We start from the raw sequence: 22,517 nt of genomic DNA, 5'->3' as shown, positions 1-22,517 counted from the left end.
GCACCAGAAGTTGCGCTGAAGGAGCAAGGCCTCACTTTTCTTCTTCTTCTTTTTTTTTTTTTTTGCTTGTTAGCTAATGAAACCCGGAAGTGGGCCCCCCACTTTTGAAAACGCTCTGCCGGCTCTGATTATAGGCTCTGCATTTATAGTTGACAATTGCCCCTTCTTGGTTTACGGCTGCTATGAATAAATCTGATACATGAAATACACTTTATGTATGTTGATTGGCAAAGACACTAAAAAGTACAACTGTATCACACATATCTATCACAGCTCTGTTTCTGTCTTGACCTTTCAAAATTTTGAGTGATGTGATCTCACCCATCTACAAACCCATGTTTCCTTGCAACTGATTGACAAATTGCCCTACATCAACGTAAATAAGCACTGAATTGATCAATAACCCATGTTTCTTGTATACATTAATCATGTCACTTATTAAAAAACAAAAACACAGAACAGGTGTATAAGAAAGCAGCAATGTACTCTAATTGTGTTTGTATATCTCTTGCTCTTTCTATGAGTGGTTAGTGGCTTGATGAATACTGTATAATCACATCACCCTCCTATAAATTGAACAATGTTGCAATGTTGTATCATGCAGAGGATATTACTATATGCCACACAGCATATTTATTAAAACACAGCGAGTTTCAGGGCTCTCCCAAAAGATACTGTGTAGGGCAATGAATCTGGATGTGTGCATATGTGTGTGTGATGTGTCAGTAGATGCATTGGCCATGTCCTTGTATTTACTTGAAGGTCCTGTTACATTTTTGCATACTGTCACATAAGAAACTTTCTGTGTATGAAATTTTCATGAATTTCACAAGGAGCAAAGATTCACGAAACCAAATTGCCCACAAACGTTTTTGTCTACACTTAACTATACACAGCCCAGTCGCTGTAGAAAACACGTTTTTACAGCGACTGGGCTGTGTATAGTTAGTCTACACTATAAGCATTGAATGCCAGTGCAAATTCGTGAAAATTTCATGCTGCTCAAAGGGCCATCTGCTCCATTTCGCGAGGATTTCATGCTGCAAACATTTCTTGTTTTACAGTAGGCCTACAGTGTAATGTTTTTCATCTGTCAGAATGTTGGAATACACAAATGGTTTGGACAGAAATATGCAAGCACAGCCATACACACATACTGAAACCTCTATAGACAGACAGCTTCACAATTTGAGGTCTGAAGAATAACTGCCACATCTCTTTATTTTACTTTATTTTTTTTAAACAATCTTTTGACATGACAGCAATTCCATCAACATACAAAAATAATTTGTGTGCATATCGACATAATAATGTTACAGCATTGTGGTTGATATAAAACAAAGCACATAATTTTTCACATACAATCATGTACAGTGTACTAGTTCATCTGCTACCAAATTTGTCTTAGTATTGAAGAAATGAAATGTTCAGATATTGCTGTGTAGTTTCTAAAAATGTGGGGAAAAACATTCAACATTACATCAAAAAAGGAAAAATCATTGCAGAATATTCCAGTTCTGTAATTGTTACAGTATGCATATTTGGTAATTACTTGAATTAAAAATACTGGCAGAACACTCACTATTATCTCATTCTTGTATTCAGCCATAAGTCTGAGTCAATATGAGTTGAACAAGCACTTTTCTCTCCTTGTCAAAATGTAGGGCCTACAGTAATTTAAAGGTGCATGGTCCCGGTGTTTTAGTCAAATGCGTACGCGGGCGCACGGCGCGAGTTTCCTATAGAGACCTACGCTATCGACTCCTCTTTAGCGCTTATGCTTTGGCCCACTTCCCCGAGTCCAAAGAAGTCCGATTCACTGTAGTCAGTGGTCCGATCACAGTTTGGCTCATGATTCGGGTGAGGAGGATGACAGCTTTAGCAAACTTCTTTTGTGATGTCATAATAACAAGCACATATGAACACACCCTGGCGATACTACAGACTGCGCGATGCGCAGAGAAGACAACGAAGGCAACGTTACTTAGCAACAGCTACGCACTTTACTCTTGATGACAGCTCAATTTCGGTAATCTTCGTATCAATGCTAACGGTGATCGGCAGTATCATCAACAGCGCCCTCTACACTACCGGGACTATGCACCTTTAAAACCAATATCAATCTGTAAATAGGCACATTTCTCAATAAACAAAGCTACAAATGCTTTAATGATAAATGTAACACAATGCAGCTGTATCAAGGCAAGTTCTTTGTTTTCTTCTTTCTATTAGGCTAATCAAATCATATCCAGCTTTGTTTGCACATAATATGAGCAGTTTTGCACTGATAGCAGTTTTGCACTGATAAGCTAGCCTGCAACATCTTAAGTGAGTCATCTCAAGGAGTTATTCCATGATATTTACTGAAGAAACGGGGTGGCACTTAAACTTTGACTTTTACTGGGTCTATTCCATCAATCATACAAGAGGACTACCCTGTTAAGTACTGGTATTTTTGCATCAACCTCGATTGAATTTCATAAAACACTTCGTAGCGGCACAAGAAGTATAACTGGCAAAACTGTATCCCTCAAAAAGGGTAGATACAGGAGCATTCAAAAAATTTTGGAAAAACCCCAAACCACCAATCACTGCTTAGTCTGTTAAGTAGCCTAATTTGCATAAAACACCCTCACCCAAAGAGAGTGCACACACTTGTTGGCAGTGAGTTTGAAAGCTTCAAGACAAGCAGTGTCTTCTAAGGAGTTATCTCAATTAATCGGAATACATGAAGTTGGGAAGCACAGAGTTTCTCACACAGATGTCACACACACAAGCCACACACATGACACATAAGAAAGCTAACTGAATAAAGTCAGCTTCACAGCCCATGGAACGTAAAGGACTGCGCCTTTAACAAGTGTTATAATTCAGATTCAGACTGTGCATGTATGGAAGGTGCATTTGCAGCCTTAAATCACAAAATGTAGTGTAGGTCCTTTGGACAAGTCTACACTTCTCTCATTAATGCATAAATTATGCAATTTCAGGGCTTTGCGCAGACATAAGTGAAAGATAATCATAGATATACAGCGATCAATTAAAAATATAAAATCTGGTGTACATCAATTTCTTACTCCACAACCAGCAGTACCAAGAAGTAATTACACAAAGATAAACAAAATACATATATGTAATACACTTTTATTTACTACAGAAAATGACTTCCCATACCATTCCAAACACAAAATGTGTTAAAATAAAGAAAGAGTTGTAGTTCAAGCATGTTTAGTATACAGGTAATCTGCAATTAATCTACAGTCAAGAATTCTAGTACTTTGCTGTCCAGTCTAGCTGGTACTTGAGTGGTTCCCTGTTGATGTAGTGCTTGTAGTTTTCCATGAACACCTTTGTGACCTACAAGCGAATTTCCACACAAGAAAGAATCACATGACAGAACTGCAGCATTCATAGTGAAGTTTGTTATGTTTTTTTTTTTTTTTTTTTTGTTGATGCATATGAAAATTCCTACCATCCATTTTAAACACAAGTTTTCTTGTCGCATCACACCAGTTAATCAATAAAATGAAACTTATTCAAGCAGTACCCGCTGCATGCTATAAGGATTAGAACCAACACTTGCTGTCGGGCGAAAGCTCGGTGGTCTAGTGGAGATGACGCCTGTCCGGTGATCAGGAGGTCGTAGGTTCGAATCCTGCTCGAGCATGTACGCCCATGATTTTTTATCGTGGCTACTACTAAAACACTGATCAATTCAGTGCTTATTTACGTCGATGTAGGGCAATTTGTCAATCAGTTGCAAATATGAAACTTAACCCTCTATGTGCTTTGAGTGCTGATTGGTACCAAAATCCCAGAGTGTTTACACATTGTCAAAAGTTCATGGCATGGAAGAGTTAAACAGTAGAATTTGATAGATAAAGATATATCTATACACATGCAATTGTAATAATCAATTACAATACAATTGTACTAATCAAGCAATCATCTAGGAATGTATAATGCCAATGTGAAAGTATGAATCAATCTATTCCTACAATTGCATGGGACATTTCTGCGAGAACATTTTCATGACTTTGTCGGCTATTAAGGTTGAATTCAGAGAAAGGATGATGTGAATAGCAGGACATCATGTAATGAGCGAATCAGTGAAGTGTGAAAAGATTATGGTGTCTTTGTGGGTCCCAAAAATTTAGAATACATTTAACATGCTTTTAGTTTAGCAGGTCACTGGACAACACGCTAAAAGTCGCTCATCATGACAAGTGTTTGTTCCTCATAGTAAATTACATTCATTAGTTTTTCATCATATGAATGTCAAGCCTTTCAATCACTGAAAATGTTTCCACAATTTTGCAAACTGATACACTGCCATAAAGAGCCCACAAGTATATTAATTGACAAACATAAACAATCTCTCTCGGGTCCTCTTGCATAAAAGTTGAGATAAAGCAGAAGTCAGAATATCAAACATTAAAGTCTTTTGATACTAATTTCTAAATGGCTGGTACCTGACTTTATATGCTTGATTGGCTCTAACTCTAAATATAGCAGGGCCCTAATGTTGAAGTGAGATATGAATATGATATATCTCTTTCCCTGTAAGGTACCCTCTCTGAATACAAAAATAGACAATGTTGGGTTATTAAGATTTGTCATACCATACCTCTGGACCATGTGACTGTGCCGAAACATGCGGTGTGATGGTCACCTGAGCAAATGGAAAACAGAAGCTTCAGTCAATCATATATATATGAGTGGAAAGATTACCCAATCTTAAAATGATTTCATACAACACGCATGCATGTCACATAGTCAAGCAAAAGAGAGAGAGAACAGTGACAGGCCCCCTGAAAACAAGGAATATTTAACCAGTATTATAAGGGAAATGAAACACAAATACACATGTGGATTGAGTGAACGTGGCAGTATTAGTACAATGTATCTATCACATTAGAGAAAGTTTGAGGGAAATAGGCATATCCGCTCAAAAGTTACACATTTTTACAATTTCAGTGCTGCTATTACTGGACGAGAAGACTAAAACGTTTTGAGACATTATACATAAAAAACGATATATAAAATATGAAGAGAATTCCACTAAGTTCATTTTCTATGAAAAGTATACATTCCCTCCACTTGTCACTAACATATCATTCCTTTGCTTCCTGAAAGAGGTAAATCAAATACTCTTTTATAATGAAAATATGTTGAATGTTCTGCATATTTTTCTTGTTATCTTCTACACGTGATGTCACAAAATGTTGTAGTCTTCTAGCAATAATCACGAGTAAATCAAGAGTTTAAAGATTCATATCTTTTCAATGGATTGTCACATTTTCCTCAAACCTTCACTGATGTGTTCTACCAAGGAGGTACTAGGCTCGCCTAGTACCTCCTTGGTTCTACTAATATTGCTGCATTCACTCAATCCACAAATATATCTGGGTTTCAGTCCCCTTTGATGTCATCAAACCATCAAATACTGTATCTTACTGAATGTATATTTGTCATTTAACCTGTTCCATATTAAATTCTGAAATCCCCATAGACTTAATACACAGGTCCCAAGGTTCCCGTATGGAACGGGTTAACTGTAATGCCTCTAAGACCTTATGTACTTTGACCAAACAGATCCAAGGTGAAACAGTTTGTGATTTCTACAGATCATGTCGTTGAAAGATGTCATGTGGTGTCATGAAATAGTCTTTCACAAACTGCTCAACATAAGTTACACTTCATGGTTCTACGATGTATTCATGCAACAATCAACATGTGACCAGGTTGACCTCCTTGTGGCCCCAATATGTATAGGATTTAAAAAGAAATGTTCTTACATTTCTTCATCCTTTTACATATTTTGTGTCTTCTTTTCACATATTTCACTCAACTTACACCACTAAAAAGCCTTTCTGTCACTTTGCTGAGGTTTCCTATATTAGCTTAGGCCATGTTCATAACTGATCACTCTCACTAATAAGAACTTAATGTAAATTTTCCTTTACCTCGGGCATTTGCCACAAAGGGCTTTCCTTTGGCAGTGGCTCTGGATTGGTGACGTCGAGTATAGCATGGGAAATCCACCCCTCCCTGAAAAAACAAAACAGGGCGAGTTGAAAGAGTGAATACATCACAAATTATGGAAGTATTGCTTCATCTAAGATTTTCAAGACCAGCTGAACAGTCTTTACATATCCTGGAATAGGAATAATTATTTGAGTTACAAATGTTAGACATTATTCAGAATAACTGATCATGCATATTTCATGTTTGTCTGTCTGTTGGCATGACTTTTGAAAATGACCATGTTCTCCATCCAAAATCAAAAGAATGTCAAACAACTAAATCAAAGGAATGTTGGTTTTTCAAGGGGCATGTGCTAGGTTCTAGTTCTAGAATGTTTTCACGCCATCTACACACAGTGAACTGATTAACTACAAATGATCCACAATCCATCTAACTAGGCAAGACCTAATCTTTAAACAGCACATCAACAGAATCTAATTTCTTTTGATTGGGCTCATGGTCTTGACTTGATTTGAAATGTCTGGAAATGTCTTGAAATGTCATTCAGAGTGATCATTTCATCCTCAGGTTACAAAGTTGAACAACTTGTGATGATTGTTAGTCTATTACAAAACTTTAGAAGAGCAAGAGCAGTCTTGTGTTGGGAACTTATTCCTACTACAGCATTCATATCATGTGTCCTTGGAAACTTGACATTTGCACTTATCAGTCTTTCTTTAGACAAAAATTTCTTCCATTTCATGCTTTTACTTTCTCCATTTTCCACTTGTGAGACAGAGGACACTGTACACAAAAACCCTACAACTTGTCAAAATAGTCCTATGAATACAATAATTATACTAAATGTGTATGTCAAATTTTGGGATAATCTGATAATACCCCTTTTTAGCCACAAAATTTCAAATCCCTTCACATATGCAATTGAGAAGGGGTCAGAGCACTAGAATAAACCTTTCGTTTCAAAACCCCTTTTCTCAAAATACATGTATAAATTATGGGAGTTTAGATTATCTAACACTGATTTCAGTTGATAAGGATCATCAAATTTTGATGGTTAAAGCACATGATAAATGTCTATTCTTTCAAATCTTGCCCAAACAAAAAATTTATATGGCAATGTTTTACTGCTTTTGTGCAACAGAATTACAATTAAGTGTAAAAGCCACTTGTCATGAAACTGCAACATCAGGATTTGTAAAAACACACACTATTTTGTTTATATTAACATCTCACCTTATTGCCTTGATGATACTGTCTTCAGAAATGACATCTCCACGTCCAACATTAATAAATACTGGTTTCTGAAGACATAAATGGGAGTGAAAGAGGACTTGCAAATGTAATATAAGTGAGCTAACTCTGATGCTGATGAAAACAATCCATGCAACTCAAAATTCCCTCAACCCCCCCCCCAAAAAAAAACAACAACAACAACAAACAAACAAACAAGAGGATATTTAATGAAATATCATGAAGTCAGCAAAATTATAAACATATTGTATGTCACTCGTCTACGAAAGTTAATTTCAAAAGCAAAGTGAGGTAATTGCTGTACAGTGTTTTCGTCACAGAGCTAGAGTTTCCTCCTCCAAACACACATGTGAAAAGACTGCGACTTCTGTCATAAATAAGGCCTGTAAGTAATGATAAACTCTAGCTCATGCCTGGGCATATTCATTATCACAATAATTTTCGAAGAATAATTTTTGACAGACTATTCAATTGTGAAAGCACCTAGAGAATTACACATTGAGAAATCAACAGACAGATATTACAAACACACACACACACACACACACACACACACACAAACTTCCTTATTTTTGTCACTTTTAATGACAGAAGATAAATTATCAGAAAAAAAGAAAACTGAGTTGGGAGCAAAACTTTGAAATTCACACTGCTGACAGGTCATTTTATGTGGATGGAAACTGCACCTATCCTCAAAAAATTCACATTCACATTCAGTGGCATAACCTCTGGAAATCTTTATTTCCCTTAAATCTGTCTGGTCATCTGATGAGGTGTTGATATACAATGAATCTTGCACTCTCAATAAAAAAAAAAATAACAAAAAAAAAAAAACATGATGGAGATGTCCATGTCCTCTGGCAATGATCTCAATCACACACACACACACACACACACACACACACACACACACACACACACACACACACAACAAACAAACAAACAAACAAACAGACAGACAGACAGACAAACAAACAACAACAACTGTCTACTGTAGAATGGGAATTAGGAGAAACACTTAGAATACATTATTTGTTATTCACCTTTTTGCATAATGACAAAACATCCCCTGACAGAAAATTGATTGTTTGCCGAGTGCTGGGTAGGACGTTGACAATGAAGTCAGCCTCTCCAAGGACATATGGAAGATCCTCATTTTTCCTACAAACACACAAGTGAAATGGCTGTTACAAAATATAATTTGAAAAAAGCATAATGTATATATATATACACACTTTAACTATCCAAATAGTCAGTTAAACCAGCAATTTCTGCCCTTCCCCAGGCAAACAAATGCATGACTGAAGTATTCATTTGGCACACATTATACATATATTTCTATTATAATAAACAAGTTTTGTAAATTAAGAAGAGTCATGGCAAATTAATGCCATATATAACTCACACTGTTAGTTGCATTATCAAAACCTTTAGATGCTCCAAACTTGAATACGAGTATGATATTGAGAAAAAAAACAGTAATTTACATGGGCACAAAAAACCTTTCTCTTCATCATAAAAACTAAGTTTTTATGATGAAGAGGAAGGTTATGTGATTGTTATAAAATTCAATGTGTCAAAAATAACTTTTACCCATTTTTCCCAGTTTTCCAAATGAAATAGCTCGTTCATTTATTTCATTAGCTCATAAGAAGGCAGGAAGACGATCATTTGTGTGATCTCTCCAAAATGACTGTTTTTTTATCAATCATACTGGGCATCAGGGATTTCTAATGCTACCATCTAAGATATACTATTTTATTTTATTCTATATTATACCTAATTTGCACTCACTGCATTAGATCATATCTCTGCCAAGTCAATGAATTTACACCGATACATGCAACGAAATGTGCAACTCAGCAAAACGGACATGATAGAGTGCTGTAACAAGTGCATAAACATGATTTGGGGAGATATAATAGCTGCAACACCAGGAGCACTAAGGGAAAACAGTATTAACGGTATTCGTTTGACGAGGTCAAAGTGGCAAGTCATATCTTTTTATGTGATTGATAAGAGAGCAAAAAGACGATTAGCTTTGCAGGATACAGTCCCTTCCATGCCCCCCCCCCCCCCCCCCACATAGCTTAAGATCAATGTGAGCAACCGTTCAAAGGGTAGGAACATCGGTACTCTTTCACAGTGGAGAGCACATTTTTCTCTCTCATTCATCTTATCTTAATGCCTACATTACATAATCACTATTAGCCCCTCTTTAGTACCCAAGTCTAACACGCCACACTGGGAGCAGCAAAAACTCACTCCTGAAGGATATAGAGAAGGGTTCATATTGTTGCAGGAATCATAGTAACTTAAAGGGGAGGCTGTATGGGCTAAGGAAGACTTTTGTTTGTCTGTTTTTGTTTTTGTTTTTTGTTTTTTGCATTAAAAGCATACCATACGCTACTGAAATACCTATGGTATGGGTATGATTTCTTTGCAGTGAAAAGCCAAGAAAATAATTAATGGTGCTTGCTATTGTATCAGATACTTCTGATTGTTTTGTACATTTTAATGAAAGGCATAAGTCCAAGGCCTAAGCATTGTGCTTATAAAATATTGGGTCTACTGTAATAATAAAAGTACAGCACTTTTCTAAGTACTGTAATGATTAAGTACAGCATTTGGCCGCATGCACACATAGAAACTCCACATGAACTATTTCTTGGTCCTCTCATCACAGAACTGATAGCCATTGTACAGATATTTCACTGGCAAATGTTTTAACAGAAAAAAAATAAAACGAAGGTCTTCCTTAGAATGGTTGTCCCCTTAACTCATTGAGGACGAGTTCCGAGTATACTCAGGCAGGTGTCTATGGGAAATGCATGTTGTAGCAAAATCAGTCTGTCCTCAACAGGTTAAAGGAGACGATTACTGACTCATATATGGTAGATGAAAAAAGTGTATGACAGTTCACCTCAGTCAAGGGGGTGAACTAATGAAATGACACTACTTCAGACAGGATGATATGAAATGTCAACAAAGCCATGTATCGAAACATGAACAAAATCTTCACTAATCTCAACTAGGAAAAGCATCAAAGTCATGAAATCTATATGAGCAGATGATATTTCTTGTACCCTATGTAAAAAAGAATCATAAATAAAGCGCAAAGCTTTCTATGACATGTCCTGAAAGACAGAAGAAGTGTGTGGGACAGGAGAACACTATACAATACATGCAGCATTTGCAGCGTAGATGCAATATGCTCTTTTCTTACTTGTATTCATCAATGGAGCTAGATCGCTGGGCAGGGGGAAGGTCCTTCCTCACAAGGCCAATAACTCGCATGTTGAGTGCCTTGCACACTCTCCCAACTGAAAAGCAACAGTCAGAGACAAAACAAATCAACATTAGGTTTTTTACATTGAATACTTTATAGCTGATAGAACATCTGGGCCCCATTTCACAAAAGATGTTAGGATAGCAACTTTTGCTGGAATGGCAAATTCCGACAGCAACAGCCAATCAGGAGGCTGGATTCTTGCCGTTACCATAACAATTGCCACTCTAGCAAGAGTTTCTATCATATCAATTTTTTATGAAATGGGACCCTGGAGTGTAATGTGGGAAACCACAGGTCTGGTGGAAAACATCCACTTCTACTCCAACACGCATACTGAAACTGGGCACGCCACGTGCTAACATCTAGAGGGAAATGAGTTAAACATCTGAAAAAGGAAGACAATGCAGTCTCACATGACAGCAAGAGTGTCGACAGAAAATGTTCAAAGCAGACATGCTCTTTTTTGAAGTCAATACAGGGAAGGAAGGTCACAAACGAAGGGTCAAGGGGGTTGACGCACATTTCCTTCTCCTACTGTAACAGCTAGTTGCATGTTTGCTTGAATCATGGAAAGTATAATGCAACCGGTGATATGTTGGTTGTTTCTCATCTCTACAAGATTCGTTCTTTCTCTCTCTCTTCTTTTCTACTTTTTCATGCCTTCCGTACCACCACAAGGTACTGCAAACCTTTTATTTTTGCTGTCTGTTTCTTCATGCACAGTTATATCTTGTCATTCCAATAACTCATAAATACAGGAGGTATTATCTCGATGAAATCTTGTGTATGGATATCCGGTGACACAACATTTGCTCCTGCGACTCCAGTCTATTTCTCCAAGGACTTAGAGTTAGGGTTAGGGTTGTGATAGTGTTTGGGTTAGGGTTGTGATAGCGTTTTAGGGTAGGGTTAGGGTTATTGTTGTGAGTAGAATTTGTGATCGGCCCAGCATGCATATACTTAATGGGAACGATTGTCCCAGGAGCAAATGTCATGGAACCAGACATCCTGCCTAGTCTACAAGACTAGGTTTTGAGTCATGACATTAGAGGTCTAATGTTACTCACTAGTCAAGATGCAAGAGCCAAACTTGATTAGAAAAGATCCAGGGAGCACAGACCTCTGCCAAGCCAGCAACTCATTTTCACCCTTATACGCATGCAATTTCCCAAAACAGAAACCTTTTGTTTACGTCATTGCACGGCATCTTGCCCTTTAAGCAGAGTGTCGATTCAGTGCGCGTACATATGTAAACCTCCAGTACGCGCAGCTTGAACCCCAAGTTTGTGCATTGACCTTATATGCCAAAAGATGAAAAATCCTTCAAAAATTCACAAAAATTCCCGGATCACTACCAAATTTGAATGAGGTGTTCCTTGAGTCAATATCAACTTTTTATGCAAGTTTCATTTCAATCCATACACAAACCAACGCCGACGATCACTTAACCTCCTCCTTCCTTGGCGGAGGTAATAACTTAATTACTAGTGATGAATACGACTCTTCAAAGATCAGTATCATAATGAGCAATTTCGGGAAAGCATCTACATTTCTTCAGTTTTGGAGCAGATTTGGCAATGGTGAAAGTTAAAGGTTAAACTGAGTCTTTAAAAATGTACAATGTTTGCAGCAGTTGAGTAAATTTTGATGAAAAAATATTATGACAAATCCAATACAATAATGCATTACAACAAAGCAGTTTTGTGTCCCAAATATTTGGAAAGTGCATCTCAAACTCAAGGATTCCTTGAAGGTTTGAATGTCATAAACTTTGCATCTAAAGACTTCTTCATGGTACATGTATGACGGCATTAAACCAAACTCTGTAGGTATACCCATGACAGAGCAATTAATTGATATGAGCCCTGATGTGTGTACAGTGAATTGTCTAAGATTAGAGCCAATTCCCACAATTATTTTGTTCAATAAAGATAAGCCCACCGGTTATTCAAAGACAATAACTGAGTAGACAATCACAGTAAACAGATAAGTGGCATTAAATATGGCAACAATGTATTGTCATATAAGATTGTTTCGCTTGTTTGTTTGTTGTTGCTTTTGTTGTTTCTATTTGTGTTCAAACACACTAGTATAAACTCCAAACTGGCTTAACAGTAATTTGCCTGATTAAAGTTGATGTTTATAGTACCTCAACATATAATTGTAAGCCTGGTCAAAGCTTCTACAATATATAAACCAGACTATACACAGCTAGCATTTGGAGGCACATTAATCACCATGAAGATGTCACACACACTCGACAGCAACATCTACACGTGACAGGCTGTTCTAAGAATCTTGTCTTATCCTTCAGCCCCTTCACAGACCAAATCTGTCCAATGCACCATGCAGTATATTCAGACATTTTCATGCTCGCATACCTTATGGTGGGTTCAAACTGCTGATCAAGTCCGACCTACTTATTTTGGCCTGGTCGGGCTCGTTCGGCTAGGGCGATTGGGGTCCGTCTACCTTCATCGGCATTGGTCCAGCCTAATTCCTACATGACAATTTTTCACATGTCAAAGAATATCATGCAGGAACCCAGACCAATGTCGATCACGGTAGACTGAACCCAGTCTACCCTGCTCGCCCTTGCCCAGCGAGCCTGACCAAGCCAAAATAATTTGGTCGAGTGTGATTGAGTAGATCTGGGCCCCGTTGCAAGAAAGTTGCAATCAATTGCAAATAATTGCTAATTTTGAAACAACCATTCTGATTGGCTCAGGGTCTGCCCTATTAAGAAGACATGCATGCAACAATGATTTTGATGGGCCAGTGACAATCAGTTGCAAGTTGCGTTTAAACGCAAAGTTTCTAGCAACCGGGGCCTGATCACAGTAGGAACCCACCTTTAACAAAATTTGTACTCATAGCTTGCAAAGTTTTGACAGTAGTAGTAATTATTTCAGCGCCATTATATGTTACAATGTATAATGTGATTTGATACCACTAAATGTGAAGTGATGTAGCGCCATCTGGCGTCACCCTCTTAGCCACGGTAAATAAACTCAATCACAAATCATACCTCAAAGTCGTACGGTTATTCCTTTATTTCTCTAATTCTTGGTGTTAACTAACCCTTGGCGTGGTGGCAGCTAGGTCTCACTCACGTCAATCGAGCCGGTAAGCCAACTAAAGAAATTTTACCCTTTATATTGGGGCCGTGCGTGCCGTGTTATATCGGTGTAAGACGAGAGGTTCAATTTAATTTCGATTTGTGCATAGTCCCATACATACACACCGACGATGTGTGATAAGACACTACGGGACAATACCAAGGCTAAGGCCGCGCTGGCCACCGCGGCAGCCGGGGCGCCTGAGTGCTGGCGTCCGGCTAGCAGGTCACTGCAAGCGCGAGACAGTTTGCGCGATTCTGCCAACGAGCAGCTAAACTCTAAACCTTGCTTTCGTGCAAGCACGTCCGAGAATAGGACAATTTCAGTCGAAGTGAAGAGTGGATCACACATCAATCTAATCAAAGAATCCGCAGCTGATTATTTTGGTTTTGATGTTGCTGTTGATGAGTTCGGGTTCATCGATTATTTTCTTGATGATGACGTTTTGCTGGCTAGTCTTGTCGATCAGACTCAAATCGTCGGATTGACCTGTTTCATGTTTGTGTTTGACGGGTATGAGATGGTGTTTGATGGTGTGGTGGTCCACGATGAATACTTGTCAGATACTCGAGTTGATGTTGTTGGTGGAGCTCCCTTCATGGAGCAGAATGACATCTCTGTTCGCCCCTCCAAGAAACAGATCATGTTTGGTGATAATGTCACTTGCTCGTACGGTTCGTCTTCCCCTCCAGTTGTTGATTCGCCTTTCGCATGTTTTTATGGCATGGGAGAGGTGAATGGGGACAATTCAGGATGGTTGACGGGGAACAGTCAACATGATTGTAGTGAAGGTCTCAGGCATGAAGAACATGGGTTGAATGTGATCGCCAATGATTGCAAAGATCAGGGATGTGAGATGAATCCCAGAGATGAGGGATATGAGATGAATCCCAGAAATGATGGTTGTGAGATGAATCCCAATGATGGGGGATGTGAGATGAGTCCCAAAGATGAGGAATGTGCGATGAATCCCAAAGATGAGGGATGTGAGATGAGTCCCAAAGATGAGGGATGTGAGATGAGTCCCAAAGATGAGGGATGTGAGATGAGTCCCAAAGATGAGGGATGTGAGATGAGTCCCAAAGATGAGGGATGTGAGATGAGTCCCAAAGATGGGGGATGTGAGATGAGTCCCAAAGATGGGATGTGAGATGAGTCCCAAAGATGGGGGATGTGAGATGAATCCCAAAGATGAGGGATGTGAGATGAGTAGTGATGACGATACATCAGAGTATGTTGCACATGGTGACAAACTTGAGACAAGTGAGAATGAGCATGGTGGAAAAGAAACAACACATGGACATGGTGTGAATATAGATCAAAGGAAAGAGATCAGAGATACTGAAGAAGTGATCAGTGATCATGAGAAATGTAATCAGGGGTTCAATGAGAATGACGTAGCTGGCCGTGTAACCAAAGCTGGTCAGCCCCCAGTACTCCTGGATTGTGCAGCTGTGTACATTCCTGCTGATGGAAAAAGTGCTCTGTTGCAACCTCCGCTCCCAGGTGTTGATTTCACCCTTGAGTCCTCCATGGCAGTCAAGAGTTGTCTTCAGTCTGTTGTATTTGACAGCCAGCTCATAGAGTGTGAGAGTTTGAGTCCCAGTCTTGATCATGGCATTAGCAAGTTGATCGATGGGACTATGGTCATGTCCGACGCAGTGCCTACAGTAGATCGCTGTTTGGATAGCAGTCACACGGTTGAAAGCAGACGTTTCGCCGATTCTAGCTGTTCATCTGACAGCAATGGTACCTGCATCCACTCTGTCACGCCTCTAACTGATCTGCAACTACAGGTACCTGATTGTGTGAGTAACAGCCACAAAGGTGGTGATGAAGGGACCGTTTCGCTTCCATCCCCATCAAATGGTGATAGCTCCTCAACGGCGCATGTTAGTTCGTCCATACAGCCCACGTATTGCGTGCAAGCAGAAATGTTGCGGTACCCAGGTCATGTGACTTCGCCACCTAGCGGACTGGGTGATTGGCCATTCGATGGCAACCTGCTTGACAGCCCCTCCCCCCCCCCCCCCCCCCCCCCCCCGATCGAGGTCGCTCCCCATACTTGTCCACCGGACCATCCGCAAGGTACTTTTCCAGCCGGTACGGAACGTGGACCTGCTCAACCGTCTATCCCCTACAGCGGGCATCACAGTCCTGGTTTGTTGGCCCACCCACTGCATGGCACAGACTCTCCATTTTCCCCCACTAAAGTAGCTGATGTTGTCTGCAATGAGACATTCTACATCCCGGGTCCTGAGTGTCCTTACCTGCACGCCATATCCCGTTGCGAACCCACCGGTCGCTCCACCACACTCGTCAGTGTTGGATGATAACAGACATTAATCACATCCGTCTACCCCCCCCCCCCCCCCCCAATCTGATACTTTAAATAGTGGCAACTGATAGCTCTCATTTTATCCTGTGGAATTTTATGTAAATCTAAAAATTTGTTACCAGCAACCATTTTATGTCAAACTGTGATGTTGATGGACAGAGATGTATATTGTTCTTCCCAAATTGGGCATACCCCTTTTCGACAGTCAGGAGCATGCCTTTCTCTTATATAGACTGGCTTGACGTTATATGTTACCACCACCCAATCTGAGGATGTCCATTTTTTTTTCACGCTATAATGTGCATTTTTGAAGTGAATTTTGATTATAATACCGTTGATTACAAATACAAATGCTTTTAATAATTTATGTTTTGATGATTAAACAACTGTATGAGATTTGTGTTTTTGTTGGTTTTTTTTTGCCATTTGGTACTTGTACCATATATCCCATGATTTTTTTCGCATTCCAACAAGCCATAATACTGTTATATTATAAATGCCTTTATTTTTGATATTGATGTGACTTTTATTCATATCATTAAGAATGTGTTCATCACTTTAATCCTGATTTTGTTATGTTCTCAAGGGATACCTCGTCATTCATGATTTGATTGTATTAAGTAGCTGTTTGTTATTATAACGTTTGTAACCACAAAGGAGTAGAAGATTTGTGTGTATTTGTCATGGTAACCCTTTTGCTTGCTCATGGAAAGTGAGTGATAATTGTTTAGAAAATGCTATGTTTGTACCTTAAAATGTGTTTTTTTTTTTGTTTTTTTTTTGGTATTAGGGATCTTGATGCGTAAATGTTATGTATGTGAACAGCGACCACACTATTACTCTGATGTTTGTTTGATTTGGTTGTTTACGTTACATGGACATCAGGGTTTTGATAGTTGATTCTATTTTTAGAATGAGAAGTGCACCTGTACTACTGTCATTTTGTCAAGAAACAGTTATCAATGAGATTGAGTGATTTTTTTTTAATTTTTATACCAGTAAACAGTTCTTAGTACAGTCAAAAAGTAAGTTTTTATACTTATGTTAGTTAAATGTATCATTTGCATAATACAGGTGCATGTACCTTTTAAGATGTTTATTGTGCTGTCGGACTACTGGTGTTTTTTTTTTTATCATACATGATGTTTAGTTATGTACATAATGTCTCATTATTAGTTGGTTTAGTTATTTTAACGTTTGCATGCATTGGCTCATGAGTATTGCTAACCTAAAATGTCCCTTCTCGTTCTTGTAATGTAAGGGATTATTGTTTGGTTATTAGGTTTTTGTGACGGTCTACAGCCACGTTGGTTTAGTTTAGTAAACTCTAGTACAGTCATCGTTATCCTTTATGTTCGATAAATGCATGGTGGGTTTTTTTAGGAGAGACATTAGTTTTTGATACATTTTGTATACATATCATCAAATGCATCTTTAAAACAAAATTTGTTTTGTTTTGTTTTGTTTTTTTGCTTATTGTGTTAATTGGGCCATGTGTCAAGTAGTACACGTGATATGATTTATTATCAATATAGGAAAGAAGATAAGAGAGAAAGAAGCAATCCATTTGCAGTTTAAGAAAAAAAATATTTAGAAGTAATTTAGTTTGCATCTTGAAGTTGATGACTATGTGTCACATTGGATTTTGCTCAGTTCAAATGATATGGTTATATTGAAGAGTTGTGTTTGCATAGCTACCAGTTGTTGTGTCATGCTAAGATTGGATAATTGGAATGATTATGTTGTGTTGATGTACCGAGGCATAAAACCTGATAGTAATTGAGTTTATATATTGATCCTACATAAACCGTATGTTGTATAGTCATGCATAAAGTTTCATATACAATGTACATTTTTGTGATATTTATGTTAAAAGAAAAAAAGAAAAATGAGTTACGCCATTATATGTTACAATGTATAATGTGATTTGATACCACTAAATGTGAAGTGATGTAGCGCCATCTGGCGTCACCCTCTTAGCCACGGTAAATAAACTCAATCACAAATCATACCTCAAAGTCGTACGGTTATTCCTTTATTTCTCTAATTCTTGGTGTTAACTAACCCTTGGCGCAGAACACAATTACATGTGTGTGTGTGTGTGTGTGTGTGTGTGTGTGTGTGTATGTGTGCGTGTGTGTGTGTATGTGTGTGTGTGTGTGTGTGTGTGTGTGTGTGTGTGTGTGTGTGTGTGTGTGTATGTGTGTGTCTTCATCAGGATACCTTCAGTGCCAATGTCCCCAGCACCTAAGACAGCAACAGTTCTACCCTTGAGTAAGTGATAGCCAATCCTGGTGTATTCTCCTTGCACCCTGTTGATACAAAAATTTCAGGAAGTAGCAAAACAAACTTTAAGAGCTGTAAATATTACATTATCAGCGTATCAAGCTGACATTGAGCCATTACTCTAGAGATTATTAGGCCTTTTATTCTGAGATATCAAAGTATGTCAGACATCTGTCAAAACTTCAGTGTAGCTGCAATTTCTTAAACATTCATTAAAATCACAAAAAACAATAGCAAAACAATTTGCAAGAGTTTTATTTGTAGCTAATGAGTTCTTTTCACAGTAAGTAACCTATTGAATCAGAACAGGTCTTTAAGACAATCAGTGCATTTCCAGTTTGCTTCATTTGAATAAATTGTCAAATCTGGGGCTCATAATATAAATATGCTTTAATTATTCGAGTTTAATCATGGCATCATATACATAATATACATAAACGAATGATATGAAATTATCACAAATGAGAACTAAAGCAGTGGCGGATCTAGAGGGGGGCGCATCAGACCCGTGCCCCCTATTTCTTTTCGTTAAAAAAAAAGAAAAAAAAAGCTTTTCAAAAACATACCATTCACTCCTTTTCTGTGCTTCTTGGAGGAGAGCAAAGTGTCGCTCGTGCGCCACAATATGGCCGATGACGTACTCTGCCATGTGCGTACCAAATATTCCAGCAAACCTCGTCAGGGTGAACTTGGGAGGCAGCTGGGAAGGATCCATGTGATTAATAAAACCGTCAACTCCTACAATGAAAACAAAAAGGTAGAATCACAACAGAACTGCTGTACAAAGTCAAAATGGAAACCTGTGCTTCTGAAGCAACCACTTCATTTGCAATGCAAGGACACAGTCCCTCACACACACTTTGACAAGGCTCATTGATCTTGACCACAAACTGAGGACTGACCTTCAATCCGAGCTGCACAAGGGAAATTTGTATTTTTCCAATTTATTTCTAGACATCACACCAATCAATGTTATTGCTGAACTTACATCCCTTTGGGCATTTATGGCAAGAAAACCCAACATTTCAGCTCAACTTTCACTTTTCACTTCCGCAATTTCAGGCAATTTATATCTCTTTGTCTTATCCTTCTCACCAAATATTGATATCCTACATGATGTTATGACTTGAATGTACAACATTGTTGTTTTCCTGAGCTTTAAATTTGTACACGGATATAAAATCAGAAAGTTGGATGCAGTTTAGGTATAGATGTATATCCCAATCAAAAACATGGATGCAATTTAGTTACCCAGCTAAGTATTTGGATAATGGTACTTACAATGAGATGTGGCAGACTGCATACCTTAGCAGAATGAGCAACAATTTACCATGCTTCTGATTACGAACAACTTGATACAGTTGAGAGGAGTATTACAGTAAAAGTTTCCTTTACATTTAATATAAACAGGGACAGTAATTTCAAATTCATACAGCATTACAAGGTCTTTCTTGTTACTCCAACTAGAGAATGGTATACAAATTCCAATATCCTGACAGAAACAAAGTAGCCTACAAGCCATTTTTGCTGTCTTTACCTTCAAGTAGCAATTTTACAACTATGGTATTTTGAAAACACATCAATGGTAACTAATGGGATGTGTAAGAAATACACATTCCTGGTACCTCAGAGCCATACAAAATATACACATTTGAAAAGCACCCCTCTACTGATGTTTTGGGGTTAAAAGGTGTAAGAAAACTAACCTGCCCATGTTGACTGGACCCACTTTGCACTTTGCAGCAGGGTCATTAAGGATGGTAATCTCTCTGTATCCAACAGGAGAATGTCTGCTTTCTTAAACTTCTCAATGGATTCATCTATGAAAGCAGGGATGAGGATGTGATCAAAAGGAATGTAAGAGCTGTTTAATGAAAACTGCAGTGGAGAGTCACATTAGGATCATTAAAAATGTCTGGTGTTTTAACATAATTGTAAGATTGGAATACAGCAGTTAGCAGTGCCACTTAAATGATTCAAGGTGCTACGTGTCCTGGGTAAATGTAGGCCTGTAGCTCGATAACAGCTTGCATAAATATAAATAATCAACATTACTATTTTCTTATTTTCATTGTGCTGGGGCATATTCTCAGATTAGGGGAAGTTTCATATCTCTTCGACAAGTTGTTCTTGTTTAGAATGTTTCCGAGGTGCCGCATATTCTGCATTTCTATTTTCATCCATGTGAAAAAGTGCAAACTTGAACAAAAAGTTGAAATGGACTCCTTAGACAGCTTCAGTTTTAATAATGTGTCACATGATTCAATAAAATGTAAGTCATTATTTATATATCATAATCCACATGCTATAACTGACTTTGGCCAAAACACATTCATACTGTATGCGACTAGCTGAAGTGTTTTAAAACCCATTTGTCAATGACGCAGTGCAAATTTACCTGAAAAGGGAACATCACAATCGATGAAGTGACAAAGCTGAAACACCTCTGGGTACGTCTTCTTCATACATTCAAAGATGCCGCTTGGACCATCCTTGAACACGCTGTGGACCACAATGTATGGAGCAGAGCCATTAGTCGTTGACATGGTGACAGGGGAGCTAAAAAGTGTTGCTGATGACTTGATGAGATACGATCTGTTCTTCAACTTCAAGAAACCAAGGCCAAGGGTTCTACCTGCATTAGATATGAAACCGTGTGGCATTCTGTTCAAACAGAAGGCCACGAAAGAGAGTCGGTACAGTGGTACAGGTACAGTGCAGTGAAAATGTCGGGGCTTCATTAGAAAAAAAAAAAATAGCATTTGTGACAACATCAGCCAGAGATGGCAGCAGAGAGTTGAACCAAAACTAAGATATCAACTGATGGTCTGCTTTTCGAGGTGTTGTGATTGTTATTGCCCTGCAGCCGAGAGATCTCAACTCCATCCTTTAAACTGCCACTATGACCCAAGCAAGGCAGGAGCTAGAGCTTGCTCCGAGACCGAGTGTTAGTACTAGTAGTAGTACATGGTACCGAGTGCAATTATCCACAACGCTCCGAGGACCAGGGTTGAGGGAGGCGACACACCTCCTCCTGGCCCTTGCCCTGGTGTGGCAAATCACTGAATTACACTACAGCAGTGCAAATCTGTTTCTTCTACTTTCATTGATCATCTTCTCTCTCTCTCTCTCTCTCTTTTAAACGATTAAAATCAAACCAAATCAAATGCAGAGAGAGGGTGCAGAAACAAGTGAATATGAGAGTTGCGTCTACGCGTCTGTACCCGTTCTGTTCCAACCAGCTGCTGGTTTCTTCTTGTTATCTTTAGATCTAGAGGCAGAGCTCTACTTGTACTGTACTAGATTCTAGAATTCCTAGTAATGTAATAATCTACACAACTTTACAAGCATAGACTTAGACTATACTCTAGAGTAGAGTTCTATCCCCAGGCTAACTCAATTGAACTGCGACCAGCCCGAACGCTCCCACACGTACACAACGGAGCGCCCCCGTCCGCCCGCCGCCCCAGCCTGGGGTTATCCCCAGGGCAGGCCAAAGCCAAAGGAAACACAACACTGCACTGGGCATTGAATGCTTAGTAAATCATAGTCTACAATGTACTTGCGACCAACCTCGCTGCAAAGCTGTAGAGAGTTGGGCCTGTAGTCTGTTGGCTGTTCAAGGGGCGGTACTATTGATCTTTAGTATTGGGTATCCAGACACTTTTGCCTTCTTGTTTTGGCACATAAATCATCCATGCACGTGTAATACTTCTATGCACTGTACAGCCCCCCTGCCCTCGTCGCGATCGCTGCATACATGCCGCTCCTGCCCGGCGCGGCGGCTGTACTGCTGATGATACGCAGCATGCATGGTTGGAAGTGATTGGTAACGCCTCCATCTACGACGAGTCAACGCCAGTCTGATGAAGCCTTGTAACGATTTGCGAAGGACGCGAATGACAAAATCCAATATTCGGAAAAGTTTTTCTCCGAATGTTTTCCGACAATGAAGCCGAAAACTATTCTTGCGCAATTTGTGCGAAGTTTCCACGACGTATGTGCGAATGTCGTGTGTATCATTGCTAAAGTACAGCATGTTACGTACACGAAGAACACGCGACGGAAATGCGAACAAGGAAGAATTTTCAATAATCATGGGAGAAAATGTACCCAAGGAGAGGTGGAAGCTGTCTTGAGTTGAATTTTTTTCTTTCCTCTATTTCTCCTTTCTTTTCTCTCATTTCTCTGTCGTGTGCTTGCCTACATTTTTTTTTTCCCCAGGACATATCTCCACTAGTAA

The 22,517-nt window shown here is 38.9% G+C and overlaps 1 protein-coding gene across 1 annotated transcript; it reads right to left on the bottom strand.

Annotated features, from left to right (window-relative positions):
• Nucleotides 1–1,196: 1,196 nt before the first annotated feature.
• Nucleotides 1,197–20,942, bottom strand: LOC140234700 (uncharacterized protein in proB 3'region-like). The gene is made up of 10 exons (XM_072314736.1): nt 20,673–20,942; nt 19,981–20,094; nt 18,841–19,012; nt 18,212–18,300; nt 10,466–10,562; nt 8,283–8,400; nt 7,222–7,289; nt 5,967–6,051; nt 4,628–4,672; nt 1,197–3,357 (listed from the first exon to the last, which is right to left on the bottom strand). Exons 1-10 carry the CDS (start codon nt 20,935–20,937, stop codon nt 3,271–3,273), a joined length of 1,140 nt encoding a protein of 379 aa, XP_072170837.1. The 5' UTR covers nt 20,938–20,942; the 3' UTR covers nt 1,197–3,270.
• Nucleotides 20,943–22,517: the final 1,575 nt, after the last annotated feature.

Source organism: Diadema setosum, chromosome 11, assembly GCF_964275005.1.
Source record: "Diadema setosum chromosome 11, eeDiaSeto1, whole genome shotgun sequence".
Taxonomy (NCBI): Eukaryota; Metazoa; Echinodermata; class Echinoidea; order Diadematoida; family Diadematidae; genus Diadema; species Diadema setosum.
The sequence above is the reverse complement of the archived record's forward strand: the minus strand, read 5'-3'. Positions and strand labels throughout refer to the sequence as shown.

Bases quoted from the DNA above. Each gene is read 5' to 3' on its own strand.
- LOC140234700 (XM_072314736.1), bottom strand. From the start codon at position 20,937: ATGCCACACGGTTTCATATCTAATGCAGGTAGAACCCTTGGCCTTGGT. The intron at 10,563-18,211 runs GTATCCTGATGA...GTTGCTTTTCAG, and splicing joins TGGGGACATTGGCACTGAAG to TTGGGAGAGTGTGCAAGGCA. The intron at 8,401-10,465 runs GTAAGAAAAGAG...GTGTGTTTGTAG, and splicing joins AGCTCCATTGATGAATACAA to GAAAAATGAGGATCTTCCAT.